General features: G+C 42.0%; 1 protein-coding gene and 2 gene segments (V, D, J or C); all 3 read left to right on the top strand.

Annotated features, from left to right (window-relative positions):
• Positions 1-25,148, top strand: part of LOC110550052 (T cell receptor alpha chain MC.7.G5-like) — a 521,238-nt gene that overhangs the window by 67,174 nt on the left and 428,916 nt on the right. The gene's annotated exons all lie outside the window — the stretch shown is intronic.
• On the top strand, positions 7,905-8,492 carry LOC132656454 (T cell receptor alpha variable 23/delta variable 6-like). The segment is given in 2 exon segments: positions 7,905-7,956; positions 8,104-8,492. Coding segments are annotated over 2 exon segments (441 nt in total).
• LOC132656456 (T cell receptor alpha variable 5-like) lies at positions 19,909-20,850 on the top strand. The segment is given in 2 exon segments: positions 19,909-20,070; positions 20,230-20,850. Coding segments are annotated over 2 exon segments (399 nt in total).

Genomic DNA, 25,148 nt, shown 5'->3' with positions numbered 1-25,148 from the left:
AATATTTACCACAAACCTTGGATGTAACAGGAGTGTCCAAATAGACATATTTTATCTATTCCAAGAAAAGAAGATCATTAAATCTATCTTGCATTATAATTATTATCTTGTTACTCTGAATGATTGATCTCTTTAAATTAATTCAGAGGTCAATAAAGATATTTTAGTCAGGGTGTGCACCTATATCCTGCTGGTAATATTTAACTGTTCTTTCTATACCCTTCCCCCAGGCTTTTGTTGATACAGTTGAGACATTTTATTCTTAGGAGGAACTGGTCCCTTCCTCCACAAAGGTTCCTGACATGTTTTACAATCCCAGTGTCATCAAAGAAGGACCATCACCCTCCACTGCAGTTCACCCAGACTCTCAGGCAGGTCTGGTGTGGGAGGAGCTTCAGGTTCTGAAGGCTGTGAGGGAACTCAGCAGGGTCTGGCCTGGCAGGGTTCCTGGGTGCAGCTGACTGCAGGAGGAAGGACACTTCAACAGCCCCCACAGCCCAGGAGTGGGTTGCTTGCTTCTGTCTCCAGCAGCCCCACCAGCAGCATGAAGAGGCTGCTGTGCTCTCTGCTGGGGCTTCTGTGCACCCAGGTTTGCTGTGAGTCTGGCTGTCCACATTCAGGGCACCTGAGGAGACAGTGAACATGGAGGGGAGGGGAAAGCAGCTCAGGAGTCCTGCAGAGCTCCCACCTTCTCAGAGGACATGGGGGTGCATTCAGGGCTCAAGGGACACTGCAATGATGGCCATGTATGTCTCTTTCTCTGTTTCCAATCAGGGGTGAAAGGGCAGCAAGTGGAGCAGAGTCCAGTGTCCTTGGTTCTGCAGGAGGGAGAGAGTGCAACACTGCAGTGCAACTTCTCCACGGCTATAACGCAAGTGCAGTGGTTTCACCAAAGTCCTGGGGGACCTCTCCTCAGCCTGCTTTCCAACCCTTCTGGAACAAAGCACAGTGGAAGACTGACATCCACGACAGTCCCTGTGAAGCGTCGCAGCTCTTTGTACATTTCCTCCTCCCAGAGCACAGACTCAGGCACTTATCTCTGTGCTGTGGGTGCACAGTGCTCCCCACACACCTGCAGCCTGTACACAAAACCTTCAGCTGGGTGGGTGGGGCCCACCCATCCCAGTCACGAGAAATCAGGAAGCCACGATTCCCTCAAATAAACAAATTCAGGTTCACTGAGCTCCCTTGTTCCCACCCTCAACCTTGGAGACTAGACTCACCCCCAAACTCAACTCTGTCCACCTACACTGACTCTGCCCACCCTCACTGTCCACACCCCTTTTCTAGGCAGACACCAACTCACTCTACCAGCTCTACTCATCAATGAAATAGAAGAAATGTTCCTCTCTGGAGGTGGGAACACCAGACCCACTCTATCAGACTCGCCTGAGAATCATGGTCACACACCTGCCTTTCAGCACTCCTTCCTCACCCTCTTTTTATGCGGGGAAACCCAAACTCACCAATGCTCTTACCTGAAGAATCACCAGTTCCACCAACACTCATTACCTCTGGTAAAGACCTGAGCACCCACTTATCCCAAATTCTAAAATTTTTCCGTGAGACTCCTCCATCTAACTCTTCAGAAGGTCTGCTCCTGGGCCGCTTAGCTTGAGCTGAGTTGTGACTGCTTCTGAAACCTTCTCTGATCATCAACACTAATTTCCCCAAAGACTGAAACCAGTTGCTGGTCCAACTGGATGTCTACATTTACAAAAATGCAAATAGATCCATAGTTATCACCCTGCACAAAACTAAAGTCCAAGTGGACCAAGACCTCAACATAAAATCAGACACAGTAAATCTATCAGAAGAAAAAGTGGGGAAGAGCCTTGAACTCATTGGCACAGGAAACAACTTCCTGGACAGAACTCACAGATTTTCAACAGCATGCACAAAACCTAGACAAGCCCAAGACAGACCAAATTCCAAAACTGAGAGTGTGGGCAACCACACAACCCCACCAGTAATCATGATAGTATTGATGATTGTTAGCTGCAGGAAGTAGGAAAGACAGTCTTCTGTAAGAGTGTGCCCCTGGTAAATCAAGCACAGTCCAGCTGAAGAGTACAAATCCAAGAATATTTGTCTTAAAGGATCTTTTAAATTAATTAATTAGTTTGTTATTTACTTACATCCCAATCTTATCTCTATCCTCTCCCCCATCCTGTCCCATCCTCCCTCCCTCTTTACCCTATCTTCTTTCCCCTCCGCTTCAGAAAAGGGAAAACCCCTAACCCACACATCCAGCAAATCAAGTCAAATCAGGACTGAGTGCATGACTGCATGAGTGCAACCTCCTCCACTGTGGCCTGGCCAGGGGGAAGTGATGGAAGAGCATGCAACAGAGTCCATGTCAGAGACAGCCTCAGCTTTCCTTTTTAGGGAACCCACATGAAGAGGAAGTTTCCCATCAGGTACATACGGCTAGGGTGACCAGGTCCAGTCCATGTATGTGCCTTGTTGGTGCTTCAGTCTCCATTACGTTTTTCATTTGCAACTATTTGTCTTTTGTTTCTTCCAGATCTTAATGTCCTTGCTCTATTCTAGTTCCATTTCACTGACTTTTTCCTCTTTGCTGCTGACTTTTCTCCCCAGGTCCTGGATTCAACTCATCTGCTCTTTCAGGTCATTGGGTTTTGTTTTTGTTGATTTGCTTTGTTTTTGCCAAAAAAAGTTTCAAAATTATATTGGTGCAGTATTGGCACAAATATCATGGCAATAACCAAGTTTCTGATTGGATTTAAATTTTGCTTCACAAGATGAAACCCATACCTGACACCATTGTGAGACCAATGTGGCTAAACAGTTCATAGCACTAGGGAATACCTTAATACTATTGTGCTGCTAAATGAACATAGTATTAAACAATTGCTAATGACATCATCAAACCCACAGATGAGTGACTGTCTCAGATCTCGGCAAATAAGGTTCTATTAGCAGTAAATATCAATTAATGCAGAAAAATACAACTAACTGGTCGAGGTTCAGAGAATAGGTGCCTATGGAATGCTCAGCTGTATGGTATATCAATATCATATTTAGTTCTCTCTGGGCTCAGGATTATTGGGGAAGAGGGAGCAGACAGACTGTTAGAGCCAGGGGCAGTGGAAATGGTGTCCTTTGGATACAAGATAGCTACATATCTGAACCCACAGCAATTTTTACAGCATGCACATGCCTTGTGTGAGCTCAAACCCAAATCAAATTTCAGCACAGAGAAGAGAAGAGGTGGGAGCAAAGTCCCAACTGCAACCAATGAGCTTTTGGCACTTGATAGTTGCTAGGAGAGAGAGAGGGAGAGAGAGAGAGAGAGAGAGAGAGAGAGAGAGAGAGAGAGTCACTTTTTTATTATTAATTACACTTTATTCATTTTGTATCCCCCTATAAGCCCCTCCCTCCTCCCCTCCCGATCCCACCCTCCTCCCCTCTCTGCATGCATGCTCCTCCCCAAGTCCACTGATAGAGGAGGTCCTCCTCTCCTTCCTTCTGATCTTAGTCTATCAGATCACATCAGGAATGGCTGCATTGTCTTCTTCTGTGGCCTGGTAAGGCTTCTCCCCCCTCAAGGGGAGGTGATCAAAGAGCAGGCCTATCAGATTATGTCAGAGGCAGTCCCTGTTCCCATTACTATGTAACCCACTTGGACACTGAACTGCCATGGGCTACATCTGTGCAGGGGTTCTAGGTTATCTTCATGAATAGTCCTTGGTTGGAGTATGAGTCTCTGGGAAGTTCCCTGTATTCAAATTTTCTTGTTCTGTTGCAAGAGAGTCACTTTTAAGAGTAGTTTTCCTGGTAAGTTGAAAACATTTCAGTGGAAATACAGATATCCAAAAATATTTGGAAGCACAAATTGGAATTGATGGGTGAAAAAGAAAGACATAAACTTGTATGGCTGGATGAATAGGGAAGGGGTATAGATCTGGGAGGAGTTGGGGGTGATAGCAAATATGATCAAATACTTTGTAAGAAATTCTCAAGGAACTAATAAAAAAATCTCAGAAAGAATTCTCGATCTTATATAGTTCAGTGCCTTTGCATTTAGTAGTTGAGTTGTGTTTTGGTTAACATTGCCTTTCTTCATCATGTTTCTTGTGATTATCTGTTATGATTTGTGTTATCTGTTGGTTTGGAAGTCTCTTTTAAGTTCTTACTGGTCTTTTACTCTTGAATGTTCAATCAACCCCTGTACCGCTCTGTGAAGAGAAAGCCCTCTGTTACAGCAGCAACATCAAACTATAAAACAAAGATATGGTAAAATAGGGTTTCTCCCTGTCACTGACCAGTCAGCCCATGGCAGGAGGCTCACCTCAGCAATGCTCACAAAACTCAGTCAAGCTTTAGTAGTGAGGTAGCTCATCCCGAGGGCAAGCATGCCCATCTATATTTTGTCTGGCTTACCATTTGAAAGCTATTTCTCCTTTCCCCTAAAGCTCCAGCTAGATGATTGCATGGTTGGCACTATGTTAGGCTGACTTCTCCAGGAGGTGGTCTGTCTGGGTTTTTTTATCTCTAACTTTTCAGGTACCCTTTCACTTCCTTTGTGGATTTCTGAAGCCTTTTTCTTTCTTTCTTTCTTTCTTTCTTTTTTTTTCTGTTTGGGGTAAAGCCTATTTTTCCCTATTCTGACATTCCTTCATTAGCTCACACAAAAACATCCTGTTAGTCTATGCTCTTATCCACAAGTCTTTAGTTCATAAATTTATAAAAGAAATAGATTTGGGAGTTTTCATGCTATTGTGTTGAATTTATGGTACACTTTTGAGAAAAATTGAATCTACTGAATCTCCTAATAATTATTGTAAGTTAACATTTCATTTATAGATCAATTCTTAAATTTAGTCATAATTGCTTTGAAATTCTCCAGGAACAGGTTTTGGAGTCTTTGATAAGACAAACAAAAAACCAAAAGAATGTACCTGACAAACATACTGTTGAAAGAACTTTAAACAGAATATGTAAAAAGTCTCTATTGACTAAAACAGAAAGACAAACCCAATTTGGAAATGGACAAAATGTTTCAGTAGACTCTGAAGAAGGATGAGTATGTCTTACTGATAACCAAACAGAAAGATTCTCTATGTCAGGAGTCAACAAAATATGTTTCAAGTCAAATCCAGCCATTTTCATGTTATGTTAACTTTGTGTAAAAATGATGACTACACCAAGTGCTGGGAAAAAGGTCAAATAATTATCCAATTTAAAGTCTATATAAGGCCGTTTTCTTGTCTGTGTGGCTTGATTTTAATATAAGAAGAAGGGGAGTCTAATTAGAAATGTAGCCTGAGAGCCAACTGTGTGCTCTGAGACCTCCTAATCAGGTTTGGTATGTATGCCATATTGCGAAAGCATTGTTCATTCAGGGCGTGTCTGGTATCCTAGGTCCTCCATATCCCCCTGAGACACACCACAGTACAGGACAGAAAGTACGCCATACCTGTCCTCACAAGAACAAAATCTCTTTCATGGGAAGGAATATTGGTATCAGAGGGATTGTGCACAGAAACAGAAACTTTTAGAAGCTGAGGAAACTGTTAAGTAAAGAGCTCCATGTTTGGCCACAGAGGGGCAGTGCTGCCTCAGAGCAGTTGAAGATTGTGTCTTCTGAGTACCGTTCAACGAGCCAAAGATTATGTACTCATCACATTGCATTTATTTATTTATATCTACTCGAGAGCACACTCACATAACAATAACTCTCTTTCTGTTTTTTTCAAGACATGTTTTTGTTTTGTTTTTTTCCATGTGTAGCCTTGGCTGTCCTGGACTTGCTTTGTAGACCAAGCTATCTCCCAACGCAAGGAGATCTGCCGGCCTCCACCAGTGTTGGAATTACAGGTGTGGGCCACCACACCCACTCTAACAACTTTTAAGGGGTTCATGGATTGGGGAGGGCAAAAAGGTAGGGGCATGACAGAGGCTAGATAGAGGAGATAGAAGAGGTAAGTTTTATAAATACATTTTATTTTTTTTAAATGAAATAAAAACAAATTATCTCCTAACTTCCTTAACTGCATTTAGAGAACAACAAATACATGCATCTCTCTAATCATCCACCTATATTCTGCTTGTCCCAGGCTCATAGGGTTGGCAAATAAGACTTTACAAGTGAATACTAGTAGATTCGTGCTATTCTTCAAGGCCAGAGCCACATAACGTCCCTAATGTACATTTATAATGCTGTCACCCATAACTTGGTCATTCTACTGCCACGCTGATATGACCTGTGTCTAGAATTATGTTATATATTCTTTCCACTGGGAAATCTATTCATGGTTTGAAGCCAGTTCACACATCTCCTCAACGAGAATCTTCTCTGACTGGATTGGAAGCAGTACCCACGTCCTTTCTTTCATCGTCTTGTCTACATTCATAGGTGCATTTGGTAGGTTTCAGTTTTCTGTTTTTGGGTGCTAGGACTAGGTTGAAGATTGGAAATGTGCCTGTCATCAAAGACACCCAAGTCCTGCCCATGCAGTAGGCAAACAGGCACTCAGCAAATACACAGCACTTCTTCCTCATCCTCAACTTAACTTGCTTTTATCTTCAGATCACCGTAACTTTTTACCTCTTTTTCTAGTTTTCAAACATGAAAACAAAATTTCCTTATGTGTATCTATTTTGCTTGATATCATATCCTTCAGTTCCATCTGTTTTCCTACAAATGACATGATTTTGTTCTTCCATATGGCTGATCATACTTTCCCGTTTCGTGTGCAGTATCTTCTTCATTTTTCTAGTGACAGGCGGTAACATGCTGATCCTACATTTTGGCTATTATGGCCTTGCTGTGGTAAACAGGCATATGCAGGTATCTCTCTAGCATGGCGACTTCAGTTAGTTAGATAAACACCTGCAAGTACAATAGCTGGATCATTGGTAATCCTTTTTTAAATCTTTATTTCTTTTTGAAAAGATTTTTATTTAAACTTTTTTATAAAATATATTTTGATCCTGTTCCTCCCCCATATTCCTACCCACCCAACTTCATGATTTTTCTTCTTCCCCCTCTCTCCAAAAAAAAAAAAAAAATTAAAAAAAAACAAACAAAAATCTAGTAAAGAAAAAATATAAAAACAAAACAAAATGAAACAAAAGAAGCACAAAAATAAAACAAAAGCATGGAATCCATTATGTGTGGTGTCCAGAGCTTATTAGGCTTGCCACGGCGTATGGTTGATCTACCTAGTAACACTCCACTGGGGAAAACTGATTTCACCTTTCCCATCAGATCTTAATTTCAAAGAGCTTCTTGCTTAAGGGTGAAACTGTGTATTCACACTCCCTTTTCTGTGCTTGTATTTTTCTATTTTGAACCCTTGCAGGCTTTGTGCATGCTGCTACAGTCTCTGTGAGTTCATATATGCATCAGTCCTGTGGTACCTGGAAAACATTGTTCCTTGGAGTTTACAACCTCTGGCTCTTACAATCTTTCTACCTCCTCTTCTAAATAGATCCCTGAACTTTGAGGGGAGTACATTGATGAGAACATTCCACATTCCACGTAGGGCTGAATGTTCCATATTGTCCAGTGGGTCTCTGTGTTGATAACCATCTACGGCAAGAACTTTCTTTGAGGAGGTTTGAACCAAGCACTGGTTTATGGGTATAACAATGTTTATACTGCTATTCTTGCTGGCTATAACAACATGCATTGTTACCACCAAAGTGTAGTGTCCTTATAAGGAGGGTATTTCTGATTCTTGATGACTGTATTTTCAGCTATACTGAATTTGAGCAAATTAGAGAAGTACTTTCTATACCAAAAATAGCTTTAGACAAAGTGTTTGTGAAGGGAGGAGCAGCTGAAAGAACTGAGGTGCCTGTGAAGTTGGAGTCAGTGTTCTGAGGGAGAGAAAAGGCCACCTGAGTTCTCCCCAAGCTGCAGTCTAAGAGGAATGGACAAGGTCCTGAAACTATTGTTTTTAGTCCTAGGCCTTCACCTAGCAGGTGAGTCATGGAGGAGAAACCTTAGGATGTGTGATTAATGTGGAGGCAGGAGGGAATTCAGGCACCAGATAAAGTCATCAATCTTGAAACCATCAGCAGATAGTACATCCTTAGGAACCTAACACCATTTGCTGTTTACCTGCACAGGGGTGAGTGGCCAGCAGAAGGAAAGACGCGACCAGCAGCAGGTGAGACAAAGTCCTCAATCTCTGAGAGTCTGGGAAGGAGGGACCACAGTTCTGAACTGCACTTATGAGAACAGCTTATTTGACTACTTCCCATGGTACCGGCAGTTCCCTGGTGAAGGCCCTGCTCTCCTGATAGCCATAAGTTCAGTGTCCAGTAAAAAGGAAGAAGGACGTTTCACAGTCTTCTTCAGTAAGAGCGACAAGCAGCTCTCCTTGCACATCGCAGACTCTCAGCCTGGAGACTCCGCCACCTACTTCTGTGCAGCAAGTGCACAGTGCTTCGCAGACACCTGCAGCCCAGACCCAAACCTGCAGCTGAGGCTCCAGCAAAGCCTGCAGCGGGGCTGAGCCTGGAGTGTGTGCAGGACCAGATGACAGGGGGCACTGTGAGTGTAAGGATTAGACTCTCTCAGCCCAGAGACAGACCAAGATGAAGTCACAGAGTCATTCAGGCCAGAGACAGACAAAGCTGAAGTCTTAGCATGCTTTTCTCCATTCTCTGTTTGCTCCTCAAGAACAGCTGGAGTTTTACACCCATTTCCTTAACTAGTTTAAGGGAATTGTCTTCTTCTGTGGTTGTAGAAATAGTTTCCTGTGTGCTCGGTTTGTAGCAACTATAAATTATGAAGGCCCCATCCTCTACGCTCTTTTTAGCGATGCTGTTAAATGTGTGGTTGTAACAGCCCAGTGTCAGGAGATCTTGACATTTGCTTTTAGGGTAGAAATCACATAGACTTTTCTTATACATTAATCTCCTCTGATGACCAGAAAAGCAGTGATTTAGGTGACCACCAACTTCTTCTACTTCTTTTTGGTTTGCCTTGCATGTTCTCATCTACCTTCAAGAAATTCAAGTATGTAAACCAGGAGACACTCACAATTATGCAGGTATATTTACAAGACAAATGACATCAGTAGGGAGGAAAATAAATGCAATTTGCTCACTTAATAAAATATGCAACTTTCACCAAAGAAGTGGCTTCACATGTAGTATATAGAGATGAAACAAAATATAAAGTTGAGTGTAAAAGCAAATGTCAGAATGAGACATTCTTCATAACACTACTTATAAGAAATCTCAGAAATACAAGTGAAATTTGTACAATAGATATTTTCAGACTTATTATTGTTGTTAAGGGGTGTGTGTGTGTGTGTGTGTGTGTGTGTGTGCATTCAAGAGTGCACCCTTGGAGGTTAAAAGACAGCTTTATAAACTCAATTTTCTCCTTCCCCTGTCATCTGAGTTCCTAGGACTGAACAAATGCTTTACACAATGACCCATTTCATCTCACCAGGTTTACACATTATTTTCTAGTAGGTACCTAGAAGTACTATCTCAAATGCCCTATATAGAAACTTCCCAAAAATGCTTTCTCTTTGTACACAAAGTAAAAAAAAATGACTGCTTTATATATTATATTATTATATTATATTACATCATATAAAATATCAATATATAAATATATAATATATTTACATATATTATATATTTACATATATTATATATTTATACATTATACATATTATATATAAATATATAGTATATATAGTAAGAAACAAAAGAAAGAGAGAGGTCTTCAGGAAGTAGAATACTTCATTAGCTGCTAAGTCTTATTGCTAAGTGCAAAGGTATCCTATATAAGTTTTGTACTTTAAATGTAAAAAGTATATAATTATATAATACAGTGTTTTTAAACCATGTTTTAAAGCTTTATGGTGTGCATGTGAATGTATGTATGTGTGCAAGTGAATAAATGCTTGACCCATATGTGGAATTTGGTATGTATGTGTTCTCTCTTTCCTTCCATACCATGGGCTCCGGGGATTGAACTCAGATCATCAGTCTAATAGGCAGGTGACTTACTTGTGGAGCCATGTGGAGCGGTCTCTACTGGCAAAGGTCTAACAGCTTTTCACTTGATAGAAGTAGCTGCCGTCTTAATGGCTCCCGGCAGTGCAAAGAGTGGAGGGAGGACCTCTGACTGCCTAACACTCTGTGAGATGTAAGTGCTCTCATGATGTCACATATGTGTGAACAAAAATTCCCCTGGGGAAAATCATCTTTAAATTTGTTCATGCCACACAGTTCAGGGTTTTAGTAGCCCCAGATACCTAGGAGGCAAAGGTAGGAGGATTGCTTTACCTAGGAATTGGAGGCTAGCCCGGGTAACATATTAAAAGACTGTATCAGAAAAACAAAACTAAACCTAAAAAAACGAGGAGGTTGTTTAACTTAAAATGCACAACATACAATATGTCTTCAGCAATCCATAATACATAACTTTTCAATATGCAAAATGGTTAGAAAATAAAATAAGTTAACGGTAAGAGCTATGCTACTCCATGGCAGTACATGAACTCTGTGTTTTTGTTCAAAGTTTTACATTCTTGTCAAGTTTAAAACAGACAGGAAACTTAGACAGTATTTATATATAAGTCTAATAGTCTTAACTGATTATAAAGTAGATGTGTAAAATACAATATGATGTCTAGATTATAGTCAGGGTGAGAGCAGAGTCATAGTCCAAGACACAAGAGGGAGAATTTGGAAGATCTGTGCACCACACAGCAGGAGTCTACCTTTATAAAAATGTGAGGATTTCACAAAGAACCATAGAGTTTGTGAGCTCAAGCAGAATTAGAAAAACCTATCACAGTTGGGTGTCTTCATGTGGGGGCCAACAAAAGTCTGCTTTGGGGGTTTGACATAAACTCCTTCACCACATTCATTTTCAGCATCCAGTCAAAGGGAGTCTCCACCCCTTCAGCGTCTGAAGAGAGAAGTGTTTGCTGTGGACAGTGCTCACATAGTCACAGTCTTACGGACAAAAATCATTTGTAGAGGGGTTTTGTTGCCCTGACAACTGTAACAACAACGGCAGAGTACCTTCCAACATGGGCGTGCTCCTGTGGCAATGGCTGGCATCACTGAACATCTGGACACAGGAGCTCCTCACTCACAGGCTTCCCCCTTCCCAGACTTCTGACAACACTCTCACAGAGCTGTGTCGTCACAATAAGCCACTGGCTCTTCCAGGACCAACCAGGGACTTCAGCCTCACAGGTCTACTTTGATTTCCATTGTCTGAGCAAGTCTTTGGCTGAGGCGAAGTCACAGTGGTTTGGAGCGAGGGGGAGGCAAGGTGTGAAGTGAATGTTTCTCGCTTGTCTCTGTGGAGAAGCCAGGACGGATGAGGAACGAGGAGAACAGTTGAGATGCGTAAAGACGAGCAGCACACGGAGATTAATGTTTTGTTTCAGGAAAGCCTCTCAGACATTATCACAGACAAATTTAATAATTTTTCCTAACTTTCCTTTAATATTCATCTTTGGGTTTGCTCCAGATTTCACTTTGAGACATTTATCTATGTGTAGGTGCATGCGTGTTTGTGTGTGTGCGCGCACATGCGTTGGAGGTGATTTCTGGTGCTTTCTGGAGGACAGAAGAGGGTGACAGATAATTTGAAGTGGGAGTAACTGAAATGGTCCATGCGAGATAATTATTGAAAAACCATGCTGATTGAGTTAATTAAAAATTTAAGTCCTTTTTATTGATGTCCAGACAAAGAGTGGGCTCATGCCTCTGAAAGTCTCATAGTGCACACATCCAGGGTGATAGATGTTTTAAAAGCAAAAACCACAGAGACCGTAATTTACATCAAAGTTAGATGAAAGTAACATCACAGTAACTTTGAAACATTCATTCCTGGCAGAGCCTAATAAGTTAGACATAACACACAAATTATTTTTTTCACTTCTTTCTTTGCTAGTTACTTCAGTTTACTTTAATTATTTTCGTTAATACATCTGCACTATGGAGAAGACCATGGAAATCTCAAATGTGTTGCCAAGGCAGGCATGACCATTGTGGAGAGGGAAGTAGGGGCTGAGAACCTTCTGAGCGAACACAAGTGAAAAGCACTTGCTGAGCGGCCAGCAGACTGGAATCTACACTAAATCTAAACCCCTACTGTCAAGTGTTCTTCATCACGGATCCACCTCTCAGACCTTTTAAGTTTTATTCCTTACCAGACAGTATCACTTGCCGATCAAACCACACAAAATGTTTCTAATGGGATGATTTCCCCAGAATAATACATTCAAGCTTGATATACCACAGACCATATTTTAGAGGCCATGGGAGAGCTTGCTTCTGCTCTACCAAGAGCCTAGACTAGAAAGACAGCCGTGCCACAAGAGCCCAGGCTGCTGTGAGCTCCCGTAGTGTCCTGCTTAGCTGCAGAGACTGGTTATACGACATGGGCTGCCTGTCAGCCCTCAGCTGTCAAATTGCCAAAGGAGTAGACCTCAGATATCAGAAAGTGGTCCCAGAGACACTCATTAATCTGTTATTTAAACGTGTAACAAAGAACTGGAATTTTTCAAAGACCTTGTTAATACTTTCTCTTCCGATTGCCTTTTCACTTACTTTAATCTGTGCATTAAAATAATGAGAACGAGTTAAAGATTAAGAGCTAAATTCTAAATGACTGTTCGGCAGTACACAAAAATTCAACCACAGATTTATGTGGCATTAACATGCCCCTAAGTACTTTCAGGTTTTATGTATCATGTACTGTCAGGGTAGACAACAGGCTTGCGTTATGAAGACACCTGGCAAGCTAACCCTGAGACTGTTTTGCAAGTAAAAGTATAGAGAAAATTTAACAGATGAGACTGAATACTTAAGGACAAAGCTGCTGTTGTTGCATACATATGTATTTATGTGGGTACGCATCTGGAGGCCAGAGGCCCATTTTGGGCATCTTCCCCTATTGCTCCTCACCTATTCTATTCTTAAAGCAGGGTCTCTCGTTGACCCAGGAGCTTGCTTGTGAGACTAGACTGGGTGCTTCCCAGAGCAGGGACTGCAGGTGCACCCCACATCGTCCGGATTCTGATGTGGCTGCTGGAGAGCGACACACAGGTCCTCGTGATGCACATAAAGCTGTTACTCATTTCTGTTACAATTTCCCAGAACAGAAGCAAACGGGGATCTTCTGGAACTCGGAGGGAGCGATTTTTCATGTGGTTTTAGAAGTAGCTTTGTTAATTACAGAATTTAAATAGACCCTGGCACTCAGTGCTCAGCAAGAGAGGAAGATTACTTCAGATGCTGGTGTTTCACGGGGAAATTCATGGACCTGTGAGTGGTGGTAAAGAAGCAAACATTCAACAATGACCCGCGAGCGCCCTACGCATCGCACGTGGCCCATGATGGATTTGACTTTGGGTCCCCAAACTATCCCCCTGAATAACACCAATGTGTGCAAAGCAGTTTCACTCTCAGCAGGGGTGGATTTCCCAAGCTCCCTTTTAGGTGCTGCCTCTTTTGACTACTAAGAAAGACAAGGAAGCAAGTGAAAATCTGTGGTGAGCCACCCTTTTCCTCTCCGTACGTGGAACTTGCGGCCTATGACCTCACAAACCCATTTACAGGCTGTACACATGTACACTTCCTGGCACTCAGACACTGAGAGCTGAGCTGAGGCTAAGCTGCCTCACACACTCACACAGAGGAACATGTGCCGCATGCCTTCCCACAGACTGCTCTGTGTGTGCCTTGGCCTTTTTTTTGTATGGATGCCTCACATATAGCTAAGGATATTAAGTGGGAAGCATTGGCTCAGCCATATGGCAGTTCACATGAACCTGAGGGGGACAAGAACTATAGAAAAGCTAATGGACGATGTCTTTAGTTAGGTTTGTCTTTGGGTCTCAGGATAATCTAATTCCTACAATGTTTTATTCACATCACAGAATCAGCTCTGTTTCCTGGTTGTTCTACACCATAGAATCAACGGAATCCAGTGCAGGCCAGAGAGTGACTCAGATCCAACCAGCACAAGTGGGAAGGAAAAGGAAGCAATCACCCTCCGATGTTCAGATGAGGCGGTGTAGAACTTATCTTTACTGGTCTAAGTTTCTTAGTGAAGAGATAATTTTTCTTATTTGTCAGCTTTCTTCATCTTGTCAGAATGAAAGCAGTGAGAGACCACTATTCTGCCATCTTCCAGAAGTCAGCTAAGTCCATCAGCCTCATCATTTCAGCCACATAGCTGAAAGATCCAATGAAGTATTACTGTGCTCTCTGGGATCTGGCTTATGGTGTTTGAAGTGACAGCGAAAGCTGAACAAATGTGGGAGCTCCTTAAGCACAGCTCCTCTCGGAGAGCCCAGCTGAAAAACGCACCCGCACATCGCGCATCCCAGACAAGAAAGGGCCAACTGTGAATGCTTCGTCTGCAGCCTGCATAGGAAGTGTGTGTCTAAGTAAAACGCCCTTCCATAAAATTTGGAAATAGTTATCATAAGCAACTTTTTATAATCCATTATCTTTAATATATTTTAATAAAAGTTAGCTCATAGAGAAATATATAGTATTTTCTTCACCTGGAAATCTTGCATCATAATAATTTAAAACACTCGTTTCTCTTCAAGGTGGCAACAGTTCATACCTCAGACTAGGTATCTGGTATAACAAAGAACATGATTTCCTTGTGGAGGTTTTACCATGACTGAAGTAGTCAGAGGTTAATATAAGGAATTTGCCCACAAAACTACCAGAGGCAACTGGGGAATGCCCGAAAATATTTGTCTTTGCGTCTGGTACTGAGCCTGAGGTACTGAGGTCAGCTAGACCAGCAGTTGGAAGGACAGTTGCATGAGGGCTGCACATGGGTGTACTGAGACTTGTGAAAATACAATGAGACCCAGAAGGCAATTGGAATAAAAAAAAAAAAAGAGCAACAGCTCCCTCAGGCCTCCTCAGTCTCTCTTCTTTGGGGCAACTTCAGGAGAAGTCATGTTGTGTGCCAACATGCTAAGCACAGAACTGACAGAATTGACAGCGTATGAGTTGCCCCAGCCTGGGGCGTGTCTACTGAGGCTGAAGCTGAGAGAACTTCCCAGGACCTGAATGTTCAGAGTTGTATAGAATATAAAGTATCCCTGCAAGCTCACAGCTTTTCAGTAGTGGACACCAAAGATAAGGAGACAGCTGAAATGCCAGAAAATGTTTTCAGACTCCCCGTTGGCAAATAAGATCAATGGTAATAGATAAGACTCGAGTAAGCAGACGAACGGAGCAAGAAAACCAATTCAGGACCTGCACAAGAAAAGTTACAAAAGTGCTCAAAATGGTCAGTAACTTGGAGGAAAAATTCAAAGATGTGAGGAAAACACTCAGCAAGAAAACTGAGACTCCGAAAATGAACCAAATATAAATGCTGGAAAATCAAGTAAAACACAGTGGACAGCATCTTTAACAGACAAGATCAGGTAGAGTGGATTTCAAACATGCAAAACAATATAATCAGAAACACAAGAAGAAAGAAAACTAAAGAACATACCCCAAATTCCCAAGAATATGGGACACATTAAAGAAACAAACAAAACCTGGGTATGTGTGGGATAGACAAGGGGCTGAAAACACAAACAATTTACTCCATGAGAATGTAGAGAAATTTCTCCAAAACGAAAGAAAGAAATGCAGATCTGAAGAGCATTGAAAACCTCAGGCATATGTGACTGGGCGAACCCCTGCTGAGTCCAGGAACACGCTCACAATGAGAGAGAAGTAAGAACATTTCAAAATAATTCAAGTTCAAGGCAATTAATGACAACAAAGCCAGGAAATTCATAGGGGGTTACTGTGTAACAGAAGAAAGACAATGTCATGCAAAAGAATACATGAAATAATACGTCTCATAAAAGAGGCAGATAAAAGGAGAGGTGTTCAAACAGCTGCAAACCTTGAAAACCCAAACAAGAAAGGAAGGAAAGAACAGTAGGCCAAACAACTAAAATAACAAGCCACAAAAAACCAAAGCAAACGGCAAAATCTTCTCAACATAATGTTAAAAGTGAGTGGCCTCAACTAACCCATTGAAAGCCACAGGCTAACTGACTGTGTTAACAAATAATTCCAACTATCTGTGTCTCCAGGAAACAACTCTTAAACAAGAACATCAAAACTGAACAGTCAGAAGGAGACCAGCATGCCAAATACAGATGTAAATATGGCACAGCGAGTCTCATAGCTGAAAAGGCAGGCGTCAAACCAAAGCAAGTTAGATTGATGGAGAGAGTGACTACAGAGCCACAGAGGTGTGAAAGTATGCATGCATGGAGCTGTGGAGCTTCCAGTATAACAAAATGAACACTAAATGCCATAAAATGTCACATCGGTCCCTAGTCAGAAATTATCCGAGACTTCCATGCCTCGCGGTGACTTCAGCGACCCCCTAAATTAAAAGCCAACAAAGAAATTTCAGAGCTAAGGGACCCTGCTAGCCCACCTCTTTGATTTTTGGCAGGAGCATCCCAGGAAGGCAAGGGAAGGAAATACACACTGAGAGGACTCACTCAATGTGAACAGCAAAATCTCGTTAACAAATGTAAAATTTACATTTTTTTACCCTAAGAAATAAACGTTTGATACTTCATCACAAGCAATAAAAGTTAAGCAAATAAAAGAGCATTTTAAAAGAGCTCAAAGGAAAATGAACAAAAAATTTCAAGATAAACTTCCTGTGAACTTGAAACTTGTTTTCAATTGTCCTGGCTAAAGATTACTCAAGCTGAACACATTGGCCTGTGCCTGTAGTTTTAAACGGCTTGTTCGATTGAAGCAGAGAATTGCTGGCTTGAGGCCACTCAGTAATAGCTGCACTCTGTCTTAACAACAAGCAAATGAACGAAAAACTCAAGAAGGAGAAAAGCTCACTCACACAATGAAAAGTTAATTTTGCAATGCATAGTTCTTTACTTTCTTTTACTGACCCATCTGACCCCCAGCTATTATTCTGTGCTGCAGTGGTCCCCTTTTCTCAGCATCCAGAGTGCTACAGGCAAGAGCCTGTGTTATATATATGTACAAAAAGAATTCAAATGAGGAATATGTAAAAAGTTTATAACAATCAGCAAGAAAAGACATAAGCACAGTAAAGCTCAGCTATTTCACAAATGATAACCAATAAGTAAGCACATAAAAACCCTTAGCATGATTTTTATATGCTATTTGTGTTTTCAGCATCATGAGAACATTATTACTTCATCCAGAAAGAAACAACCCTAAGAAGATAGAGAAAACAATGACTGTTTTTTAAAGGTTTGTTTATTTATTATGTATAGTGTTCTGCCTGCATCTACACCCTCACACCAGAAGAGGGCACCAGATCTCATTATAAATAGTTATGAACCATCATGTGATTGCTGGAGATTGAACTCAGGACCCCTGGAACTGGAGCCAGTGCTCGTAACTTCTAAGCCATCTCTCTAGTCCCCAACAGTGACTAGTTCTAATAAGTGTCATCGACACTTCCGTTATCAAACCCATGGAAAGAAGATTAAGCAGAAACGAGTGATGGACCTGGACACTGAAGGTAAGAAATGTTTTCCTAAGCTTAATGAAGTTTATATATTTTAGTTACTATCAATATACCCAAGAGACTGAAATTCGTATTTCAGAATTTGTCTAATTCAGATGCCAAAATATCTGTGGGACAGCTCTTATATTTGATGTTCAGGTTTGAGACACTGCTTTCTCTGTGAATAGCATGTCTGAGTATGGTTGTCAACAGAGTTTAGCACCAAGGGCTCTTAAAGAGTAGGGATTTTACAGTGGGGAACAGTGGTCCAGAGCAGTGTGGCCAGGTGTCTCAGCGATGGTGATGTTATTGGAAGGGTACATCTCGCAAAGAACAACAGATCTAAAAATCTCCAGCTCACCTGTTAACAGTGCTGAGTGTCTCAGCAAGTTTCTCTGCAGTCCTGTGCTGTGATGTATAAGGATCCAGAGGGAAAGATTTTCCCAGAAGCACACAGGGCACATTGCCCCTTCAGAGCCTGTGTCCCTGTCCTTTGCCCTGTCAGCCCACAGTGCTGTCCCATCATGTCCCAGCAAGATGATGCCCTGCACTTCCTGGGAGTCTTTACTCAAAGGCAACCACCGGGGAAGACGTGGTCTAAATCTTTCCATTTTCCTTTCTTGAAGATCAGGCTCTTAACATACTCCAAATGTGGAGGAGAATCTAACATATTCCAAATTTGGAAGGGAAAAATAGTTACTTTTAAATTTTATTTATATCTTGACTATTTTAATCTGTTCTAAAAATCAGTGCCCAAAGTAATGGGCTTGCTATGAGTTTTTCATTCATTTTTGTTGATTGTTTTTCACTCCTCCCATCACCTGTGCCCCTCCTATTGGCTCCATGACCTTCCTGTAAGCCCCTGCCTGCTTTCCTGTCGCTTGTATTCTGGTAATTTATTAATAATTTTCTGCTTCTTTTTTTTATTTCCCAACCCCCTTTAAGAGTTTTGTTTTTTTTTTTTTTTTTTTTTTTTTTTTGTCTTTCAAAGACTCAAAAGGAGGTAGTCCATGACTGGACCTCTGTGTATGGATATCTGTTTTTCTCAGCATCATTGTTGAAGGTGTCTTTTCATCGGTGTGTTTTTGGAACCTCTGACAAGTTGTGCACTATAGTTCTGTTGCTTTATTTCTGTGTTCTCAATTCTATTTAACTTGCCTCTTTTGTGTCAGGAAATGCTGCTTTTGTTCCTATGACTCTAGACTCTACTTTGAGATCAGAGGTCGTGATTTCTCCTGCCCTACTATTTTTACTTAGAATCGCATTGCCCACACTTTGTCAAGAATGGCAACCAGTGCCTTCACCCACTAAGCTGAATTGTCATAAAGGAACTGCTTTTGATGTATCTCAAAGGTTGTGATAATATGTGTCTTCCTTTTCCACTTAATTTTAAAGTTCTGCATGCTTCTTTTCCAATGACTCAATGGCACGTTTTCTCTATCTGTGTAACTCTGTAGTTCCTGTAGCTTTTCTTGTTGTGGGTTTCTAATTATATTCTATTATAGTATAATGAGATTTAAAACATCATTTCAATTATTTTATGCTTGTAACTGCTTAAATAATGTGATGTATTTTAGAGAAAGTTCCGTGTTCCGCTGGGGAGATTAAATACGCCACAGCTCTAGGGTGGACAGCTCTGTCAATGTCAGTTAGGCTCATTTTACACTTGGTGTATTTTAATTCTCAAATTGTTTCCTGATGTTTGGGTTTTGGTTTTTGCTTTGGTTTTTTATTGGCAGTACACCCAGAGATGAGTTGGGGTTTGGTAGCATGGCAATCACAGCTACCTTCAAAAGATGAGTGAAAACTGAAGTCACCAGAACATACCTGTCCTTTTTGAGGTCAAGGGGCGGTTGTTCATTAGTCATTTCAGTGAATTTCTTTCTTTATATAACCAGGACATGGTTCAGATAACTTAGCTTTGTGGTAGTTCTTCAGGCAGATTAACCCTGAGCTCCAGAAACTCCCCAAAGGTCACACCTTGAGTGGCTCTTGTCTAAATGAGGCATTGACTCCTGAGCATGTTGGGGTGTTGGGGAGGCAGGAAAGCACTGAAATTTGTCACTGGAGGATTCATCTCAATGTTTCCTAATCCTGCTCAGTGCGGAATGCCCTGCAGAACGGACAAGGCTATCAGGAATGTCTCAGGACAGTTTCCTCTAAGACGTCAGCCAATATGTGGAGCTGTGCGCTATAGGTAGAGAATACTTGACAGGTTCTCAATTCCGCAATCTATTTTCTAAAGGGTAATTTTGACTAGACTTTAAAGAAAACACATCTTTAAAAAAAAAATTTATGGTATTAAGGATTGGAGCTGCCCGTGCAGCAGGAAGATGTCCACAAGGTGGCGCCAGAGCACTCCGCTGCTAACTCACGTTTTAGTTGCGGTCTGTAAGAGCAGCCAGCACTCAGCAAGAGCCGGCAGTGCTGTAGAGGACAGAGGAGGTGAGCTGATCACAGAAGCATCCGGCCTGGCTGAAAACCACAGTCCCAAAGCAGAGCAATGAAGACACTGGCTGGACCTTTGTTCCTGTGCTTGTGGCTGCAGCTGAACTGTGAGTGCGAGCCTTTGGGAAACAAAGTGTTTGGCTGTATTTATTATCAGTCTGGGGAAGAGACGGGCTGTCTCCAGATTGCCTCAAATGAATGGAGGAAGAAAAGCAAATTCTGGAGAATGGCGACCTCATGGCCTTCCTGCTGTTTCCTTTGCACAGGTGCGAGTAGAGGAGAGCGGGTGGACCAGAGCCCTTCCCACCTGAGTGTCCAGGAGGGAGCCAGCACTGTTATCACCTGCACCTACACAGACGACAACAGTTATTACTTCTCCTGGTACAAGCAAGAGCCTGGGGCAGGCCTCCAGTTCTTTACAAATGTTATTTCAGGCGTGGACAGAAAAGAGAAACAAGGACTCATTGTCCTCCTGAATAAGAAGGAGAAACACCTCTCCCTGAACATCACAGCTGCCCGTCCTGGGGACTCAGCCACATACTTCTGTGCAGCCAGTGCACAGTGCCCCCCAGGCACCTGCTGCCTGCACACAAACCTGGGACCACAAAGATAGACATTCTACCTCCTTTGAGATGAAGGTATCTTTGTATTGTATTAACAGTGGGACGTTTTATAACATCCCGAAATTCTGTTTCCAAAAGACACAATGAGTATTAGAGTATTTTTTGGATTAACTCTAAATGAAAGTGAATTCTTAGCTGAGGACGTTCTGTAATCAAAGTTTGAGATTCATTTAGATCCACTCACTAGCAGAGAATTCGGCACCCATCTCGATGGAAAAGCTCTTCTCGTTTCATAACTCTTTATTGTTTCTTGTTAGAAAATTATAGGCAAAAGAAATAAAATAGAAAGTGGAAAATTAAAGTGTCATCTAATCCTATCACACGGACAAATCATGACTCAGTGTGTGTGTGTGTGTGTGCGTGCGTGTGTGTGTGTGTGTGTGTGTGTGTGTGTGTGTGTGTGTGTGTTTATAAAAACAACATATAGCCTGTTCGGTTTCAGCCACTTGTTAGGAGTTTTGAGACATTCCATCTGCTGAGAGCATGTGCTGCAGAATGAGGGACAATGACAGAGAAGGCTTTGCTGCAGTTTGCATGGAAAGCACCAGAGGCCACTGCTCTTCTAGATGCGGTTTTCTTTGCATTGAGGGCATCCTCGTTGAACACGCCTATTTCCTCCTTAGACACACACGAGACAGTTGTACAGAGAGAGTAGTTTCGAGAAGATCTTTCTGGAGCCCAGCCCTGCACGGCTGTGAGAAGGAAGAGTCATTTCTTTCTACCAGCATGCTTTCTGTCCTTTGCTCCAGTATTGTGGTCCTCTTAATGTCCAGTAAGTAACATTTTCTTCCATTAGTGACAGCTCACTTTCCTCATGTCAAAATGACCTTAACTCATTTCCCCCTGTAACAAAGCAATCTGATTTCTTTCTAGAGAAGAGCAACGGGAATTCCATAACTCAGACAGAAGGTCCGGTTACTCTCGCGGCACGGACACCTCTGGTGCTGAACTGCACCTATCAGACTACTTACTCAAATCCTTCCCTGTTCTGGTACGTGCAGTATCTCAATGAAGCCCCTCAGCTACTCCTGAGGAGCTCCACAGACAACAAGAGGACAGAGCACCGAGGGTTCCACGCCACTCTCCACAAGAGCAGCAGCTCCTTCCACCTGCAGACGTCCTCAGCACAGCTGTCAGACTCTGCCCTGTACTACTGTGCTGTGAGGGACACAGTGAGGGAGACTGCAGGGGAAGCTGCACACAAACCACAGTGCAGGAGGCCTAGGGGAGCAGCCCTGTGAGGGAGACTGTGTGCCTTTCTCAGTACTGTTGCCTTAGTAACATCATATAATCCTAAGCTTGCCCTAAACAACATGAACTTCGTCAAGCATTTTGGCACACGCCTTAATCCCAGCACTTGGAAGGTACAATCAAGAGGATATTTTAAGTAGAAAGTTCTAGACCAGACCAAGCTACATTGTGAGACCCTGTGTTGCTGTAAATATAAAAGATGTTAGACTAAATAATGTTATTTATTATTTGCCCTATAATTATTATGGCACTAGTATTTAACCCACTATCACAAAAAATAAGCCATAGATGCCTGTTAGATTTTTATAATTGTCTTATTTACCTTGGGCTGGGAAAATAGTCTATCTACACTGTCTCAATAACTTCACCATCCATCTCCCAGCCCCCATCCAATGTCGTCTGCCTTAACCATTCCTGTCTGGGCTACCTTTCATCCACAGTCTTATAAATACTTGCTCATATTTTTCATCTTGGTGTTTTCTCCATCCACGCCATGCTTGGGGGTCCTTCATCCCAGCCTACGTGGTTCCTTCTCCACACTATCCCATCATGGCATCCTCCTGCCTCCTTTCTTCCCCTCCCTTCATCTGTTTCTTATGATTCTCCTGTCCTCAAAATCCTGGGAACCTTAGCCATGCCTACCCCATTCTGCCCTGCCCAGGTATAGGCTGTTTAATGAGCTAATCAGGTAGGTGTACACAACAAGGACAGGTGTACCCAGGCAGTACAGATCTTGAGGACCAGTAATCAGCATCAAAATATAAGCATCACACCAACCCCCAACAACCCTGACTCAAAGAAAAACAAATAGTATGCATGAGACTAGGGTTCTCAGTCAGTAAGCATGTATGTGCTGAGTCTGATCCCACATAAAAAGGCTGTGACTGATGATATATGTTTGTAATGTCTTTTACTGTGATCCCAAAACTACATGCAATACACACATGTATGTATGCCTTCATAAATGTGCACGTACACGCAAGCATGCATACACCAGTACAGAAGCAGGGATGTTTGCATACAAGAAGGACATGAGCTATATTATGGATTACTCATCATAACTCATCAGCTAGACATTTTGACACTAATGCATGCCCAACACACATCGCCAAACTCAAGCCTTACAACTCTACTTTGTGTCAAGTATTAATGCTTAATAAATTCCAAAATTATAAGCACTCTTGTTTTTAACCACAGGTGGGTTAACCTAAATTTGAAGTTTGAAATCTTTATAAAATAATACTGATTTCCTTTTATTAACATATATTAATAATGGGTGTTATGATGGTCTATAAACACATATCATGTAATTTGATCTAACTCGTCCACCCGTTACTATTATTATTATCATTGATATTATTATTTTCTTTCCCTTTCATATTTTTAACATCTATGGTGCTTTTATTATTATTTTTATTTATTCTTCTCTCCGACATTTATTCTCACTGCAGTTTTTCCTCCCTCCACTCCTCCCAACCCCTACACACACACACACACACACACACACACACCCCTCTCCCCCAGATTCACTCCTCTCTCCCTTCAGAAACAAGCAGGCTTCCCGGGATTTCAACCAAACACAGCTTAAGAAGTTACAATAACACGACGCACAAACCCTCATACCAAGGCTGGATGGGGTAACCAAGTAGGAGGAAAACGTTCTCAAGAGCAAGGAAATGAGCTCGAGACACTCTAACCCCCACCTTTAGGAGTCCTACAATAACTCCAAGCTACACAGTCATACACACACAGGACCTAGCTCAGACAGGCTGCCTAACTGTCACTTCAGTCCACGAGCCCTGCTTAGCTGATTCTGTGGGTCATGTTCTTATGGTGTCCTCAACCCCTCTGGTTCTTACAGTCCTTCGTTCCCCTGTTCTATGGGGTTCCTTGAGCTCTGTTTGCTGTGAGTTTCTGCATCTGTTCCACGTGGGGAAACTCTTTGATCAGGACTGGGGCAGCTGAGTGCTCCTCTATCCAGAGACACATAGTAAAAATGGAACAAAAATGGCCTGAAAAATGCTGAATAATGGGCCTTGGGTACTTTCAGGGAGTTGGCATGTTCCATGAAGGCAAACAGTACAGGAAAAGCAGAATTCCAAAAGGTGCTTGGCTCCTATAGAGACAAACCTTAGTGAATGTGTGCTTTCAGTTTTGCAAAGACGGTTTCTGATAGATGAATGATGGCATTTGTACCCTAGACTTAAAATTCTAGAGCAAATTAGACTACAAAGGCCTCAACAAACTGGAGGAAGTTAATTGCTCCAGTGTCATTTGAAGGGACAGGAAGATGGCCAGTGGGTAAAGTGTTTGCCTTGCAACAATGAGGATCTGAGTTCCGGTTCCCAGCACACACTTGAAAAGCCAGACATGTGTAATCCAAGTGCCGGGAGCAGAGACTGGTGGATCACTGGAGCTCACTGACAAGTTAGCCCAAGCTGCAAGCTCCAAGTTCAGAGACCCTGTCTCAAAACAAGGAAAATGATAGCGGGAGACACCCAATGTCAACCTCTCGATTCCACAGCTGCACAGGTGAGTATATGGGCATGCAAGCACATGCACACACACACACACACACACACACACACACACACACATATACACACATACATATATATAAATATATATATACACACACATATGTATATAAATATATATATGTATATATACATACACCTGTGTGTGTAGAGAGAGAGTCAGTCATTTGGGACAGTGATTGGCCAAGATGGCCCAGGACAATTGATAAAACATCTTTTTTTTTCAAACTGCATTATCTCCATCGATTCAACCTTGTCTCTTGACTTCAGCTACCTGAATCTTCTGATACAGAAAGATCCCTGCTCCTTCAATGAAATACATGAGGCTGGAGGACTTGGTCAAGGCTATCTTAATGTGTAAGTGACAACTTCAAAGAAATTCATACTACAAAGGAAAAAAAGACCTTACCCAGTAAACCTAATGAACAGACATCGCCATTTAAGCATACAGGCGCCACAGCATCTCCCATGTGACCTGGGGTTGACCCTCCTATGAATGAGATGTGCTTTCTCTCTTTCACCCACACAGCTAACTTCTCCCTCTTTCCCTCTCAAGCCATCGTTTAGGGGATGCTGAGGACTGAGTCCAGGGATTATATCTGTTAGTGGGTGCTCTCTCTTTGGTCTATGCCCTCAGACCCTTTTTCATTTTTCAGGTTGGACTTTGTTAATTTTTCTTGAGTACCCAAGAGAGCCTAATGGCTTTGACTTCACTGCCCCATCACCCACAGTGCCAATCCAAGCACTTGCAACATTTTTGAACAGCTCATCTGA

This window comes from Meriones unguiculatus, chromosome 9 (genome assembly GCF_030254825.1).
Source record: "Meriones unguiculatus strain TT.TT164.6M chromosome 9, Bangor_MerUng_6.1, whole genome shotgun sequence".
NCBI lineage: Eukaryota > Metazoa > Chordata > Mammalia > Rodentia > Muridae > Meriones > Meriones unguiculatus.
Note: the sequence above shows the minus strand (reverse complement) of the source record. Positions and strands in the feature narration are given on the sequence as shown.